General features: G+C 29.8%; 1 protein-coding gene across 1 annotated transcript; it reads right to left on the bottom strand.

Annotated features, from left to right (window-relative positions):
* Positions 1 to 219: 219 nt before the first annotated feature.
* Positions 220 to 2,889, bottom strand: LOC128158302 (uncharacterized). Its single transcript, XM_052821083.1, has 3 exons — positions 2,619 to 2,889; positions 1,400 to 1,630; positions 220 to 454 (listed from the first exon to the last, which is right to left on the bottom strand). Exons 1-3 carry the CDS (start codon positions 2,887 to 2,889, stop codon positions 249 to 251), a joined length of 708 nt encoding a protein of 235 aa, XP_052677043.1. The 3' UTR covers positions 220 to 248.
* Between the last annotated feature and the right edge of the window lie 1,740 nt (positions 2,890 to 4,629).

A 4,629-nucleotide genomic window follows, 5' to 3' on the forward strand; every position in this document is an offset into this window, starting at 1 on the left:
TCATGGCGATATGTTTACATATGTGTTTTGATAACATATACTGTATAGAGGGGTTTTTTGCCCGGTGTGATTTTCGCCCTTCTACAGTTTTGTCTCGTCTTGAATTCAACCAGACTCAGTTCTGTTTAAAAAGAGATAATTTGAAATATCATAATGTGCCCAGTCTTAAGTTCTCCCGCTTACAACGAGAGCGAAGGGGGCGAAAATAAAACGGGAACCAATACTTCCATGTATACAGTATATATAACTTAATTTGTGTATATTTCAAGTTCTGCAATATTGAAATAATTGTCAGTCCCTTTGATGATTCTCAGTCGAACATAACGAGCGATAGTCGGGTATTCACAAAGGATCTCCACTACCTCACTGGTCATCGCTGGTCCTTTGTAAAATCCGCGCTGTTCGTAGTTGCTACTGTTTGCCACTTCCACAGCAACGTCATGGAATCTTTTACCTTTTTAGAGTTTAGTAAAGAGTATTTGATTAAAAAATACCATGAACCAAGTAATAAAAAATAGACAGAACTTAAAGCAAAAGCTCTGAAACTTAAGAAGTTCTAAACTAAATTTAATTGCTAAAATGAAAGCTTCGTTTGTCAAAACTATTTTAAAAGAAAAAACATTATCAAACAGCTATTTATTTTGAAGCATTGTGTCACTGCTATGAATACCAATTCTTTATAAGCATATTTTTGAGAAACTTTGCCGAATTACCTCAGCAAAAAAAGTTTCAATTTTGATAAACAATGTCTTTGTTGCCATTTCAAAACAATAACAGTATTTTTAAAAAATCACAATGGATTTTATGTAATTATATAAACTTTACGCCATCTGATCCCTGATTTACATCTTTATTAACCAAAGCATTAAGGCAAAGTACCAAATCATAAAATATGAAGAAAATCGATTCCTATGCGTGACGACCGAATTTTGATATTTACATAGATTTTATCTTTCATTGTCTGTATTACGTGTGATGTTTACCATCTTCTTTTTACTGCTCTATCAACGTACTGCACAGATATATGCTTTAATTTCCTTATTAAACGCGAATAATTCATATTTACGTAAAATAGCTACAAGAATTTTTCGTGAATTTTTAAATCCAATTTTGATTTTTTCAGAAAGTTTTCAGCTGTATGAAATCTTGAGAAAAACTGGTGCTCGTGATTTTATATTTTTGTGATTTTATGCAAACCACGGATTCCCGGAATTAAGTACTTGCGTGGAGAAAGAAAATCACAGTAGAGGTCCACAATACCAATACAAACAGTTACATGAAGTAATACTCTATTTTCTCGACAGTAAGTTGTCCAATTGGACAATTCAATATTGAGAATAAAAAAATGAAATAATCTGGTTAAAAAATAAATGCTTATTCCACGTGCATGCATTCCTACCTACACTGTCCATTCTCATGAATACACGTAGAAAGAAAACTGTCAATGATTCTAGCAAATCAACCTTGATCCATGGAGAATTTTCCTTTGCTGAATGAAATATACTGATACCTCCACTTTGAAACAATCCATCTGTAGCAAAGTGTGGAGACCATAATTCGTAGGAATTTGCTAAAACGGAGGAGACATTAGGCGCTTTTTGAAATGCTGCATTTTTTGTCCATTCCAACTCTGACAAAAGTAATTCAAAACCTTAAAAAAAACCTTAAGTGTCAAATTACACATATATTCAATACATTTAAAAGGCTATTGAATGCTGACAAATACGTTAGCACAGGATGAATCTCTGCCATTCAGTCAACTGAATGTTAACGGAATGGTCTGGAAATGTGACTGAATGGCATAGCTATGCCATTCAGTCACCTTTCAGTTACCTTTCAGTCACATTTCAGTTGACTGAATGGCAGAGATTAATCCTGTGTAGATAATTGCATGTGGCTATTAAAAATTGAATTACAAATGAATCAGTTGATAGTTTGGACTTATTTCATAGATATATGTTTGACAAATAAATATGTTATATATTCATTCTCCCTCAGTTACTCATATATAAGTATATAAGATTAAGTGAGAAATGGGCCCCTTATTTAAATTTATGTCTTTTTGGAATATCATAAAAACATTCGACTTTATACATGTAGTGAAACAAATATTTAAGAGCATAAAAATAGTTTTGTGCAAAAGCAACTATAAAGCAACATCGAAAACGGAATATGGATAGCATTACTGCTTATTTGTTATTCATTTGATAAAGTCAAATGGTCTTGATGCAAGTTTATTTTTGAAGTTTAACAATTCCCAAAAAGTGATTCAAACTTTCAAAAGTGATCTTAAACTTTATGGAATAAGAAATCATTTCTTAAATATTATGAGGTGATGGTTTTGGTCGGCGTGTGATCAAATATATCATAAAGCCTCTCGGGCTTTATTGGTTCACACTCCGGCCAAAATTAATACCTAATAATACTGAAATAATGATTTATTATTCCATAAAGTTTTAGCTATAGATTATTATCTTTACAGTCATACAGATAGATGAATTAACATTTGTTTCAAATGAATGAACAAAGAATAATCTGTATTCATTTTAAAGCGGAATTTTTAACAATATTGAATCAGGTAAAGTGCATTTACGTAATATTCAAAACCGAACCCTTACCGTATTTTCGCCATTCATAATTTCCATCAGACACACTAGAATTGAAAATAAAGGTACAATTCCAGCGACAGTGATAAAAGCCTGTGTGGAAGAAAAATGTGGCATCCTTGGTAAATTGACCAAACGCAGCACAAAGTAATAAACTATCAACTTGTTGCTCAGAACAATTTGAAATAAAAAGCGGATATTGAGTTCTTATCTTATATACTTGCTGGGCCATATTATTTCTTAAAATCCCCATACTCATTAAGAGGACCTTTAAAAATATCATGTTTAAGGGTCTAATAGCCAGAAGAAAATGTTCGGCATAAGGCGGCAACACTTACACTACAAACATCATGAAATAGACTTTATAAATTATACATCATGTATTATATAATTCAGAAAATTGATCAAAAGCTTTTCAGGGTATCAAGAAATCACATCATTGTACGCAAAAAGATTCATTTTTACAAAGTACCGAATGAAGGAAAGGTAATAGAAAAAAAAAACCCATCATTTTTCAATAGCTGCGCACTTTTAGTTTTGTTGTTCAAAGAAGAACAAAAAATCGGATATTGTTGGATTTTTATTTTTTAATATTCGAATAAAAGGCTGAAAAGTATATAGCAATCAAATTATTTGGGATTATACAAATTAAAAAAGTTTTGGAATAATGGAAAAACAAATTTGAAGTTTGAGGTTTAACATTGTTATCAACGTATTCATTAGTAAATGTATTCTTTCTCATTTTATATTCTATTTGCTCAAAAACTATAGTTTGAAAGGATGTAAAGGAGAACATTAATATAAATATATTACATTCACAGTGAAATAATGTTTTAAAGGTTTTTTTTTCTAAATTTCACTGTTTGTTGTCAAGTTAAAAGAAAGATATAAATTCTTAGATATATATACATGTAGATTCTTATGTAAACATAAATTGCACCGTGATAAAAGTAAAGTGTTTGTTTTCAGCAAAAGAATTCATGCGATATTATGCTTTTTTCGCCCTCATATTAAAGTTCTAAAACGATTCTTAAAAATAATAGTAAAGATTGCTTAAAGGTGTTGTTTACACAGGGTTTGAGTTCTCAAATTTGGATTGTTATAAAGTTCAATGTAATTAGTAAAATTAGTTCTAAACGAAAAAAGTATTGATGAAATGAATTATTATTTACAATTAATTCAATATTTTTACTTTTTTATGGAATTAGGCTTTAACAATTTTGGCAGTACTCAAATATTAAATCATAAGATTCTATATTTTAGTATAAATAATTTTGCATATTTTCTGTTGGATATACCTCACATATTCATTAAATTAATCGTATGACACGAGTTGCAAATATATTGAAAAATGCTTAAAAACGATAAAAGACACCATATCTCAACATTTTGATTATTGATCTCATTTAAATTTTATGCCAACAGAATAAAGTGCATATAAGTAGTTCAATACTATAATTGTTTTGGTATTATCATCATTCAGTTTTTTGTAAAATTGGATCGAAAATTGGTAGGGATTTGAAAACTGATAGAGGAAATTCGGACTGGAATATTTTTAAAAATTGTTGCTTCAATCTTAATGCTTTGTACCTGTAAACTGCTACTTCCATTCATAAACTGTATTTTATCTTCTTATCTTTTATCTATAAAAGTGTTTTATTATTTGTAATAGTTTTACGATAAAGAAAATTTCAGTCGTAGTGTAAAATTTTATGGGATTTTTCTTAATTTTTCAAAAAAAAAATATTCAATGGCCATTAGCTCAAAAAGTGGGTTATTGACTTACTTTTTGAAAGTGAAAAATAACATTACAATCAAAGGTCTAGAATATACAATACAAAAAATAGGTGTCAGGTTATCGCCCCAACGTCATTGAGTAGAAAGGACGTCACAAATAACGTTTAATGTTGATAACCGAATGTTTTACAGCAAAATACATAGTGTTTTACAATGATTTTTATTAATGCAGGTTATTGAGCACATGCTTGCGTAAGTATCATATACAATTATGATGTGTATGATT

The sequence above is a fragment of the Crassostrea angulata genome, chromosome 8 (assembly GCF_025612915.1).
Source record: "Crassostrea angulata isolate pt1a10 chromosome 8, ASM2561291v2, whole genome shotgun sequence".
Lineage (NCBI taxonomy): Eukaryota > Metazoa > Mollusca > Bivalvia > Ostreida > Ostreidae > Magallana > Magallana angulata.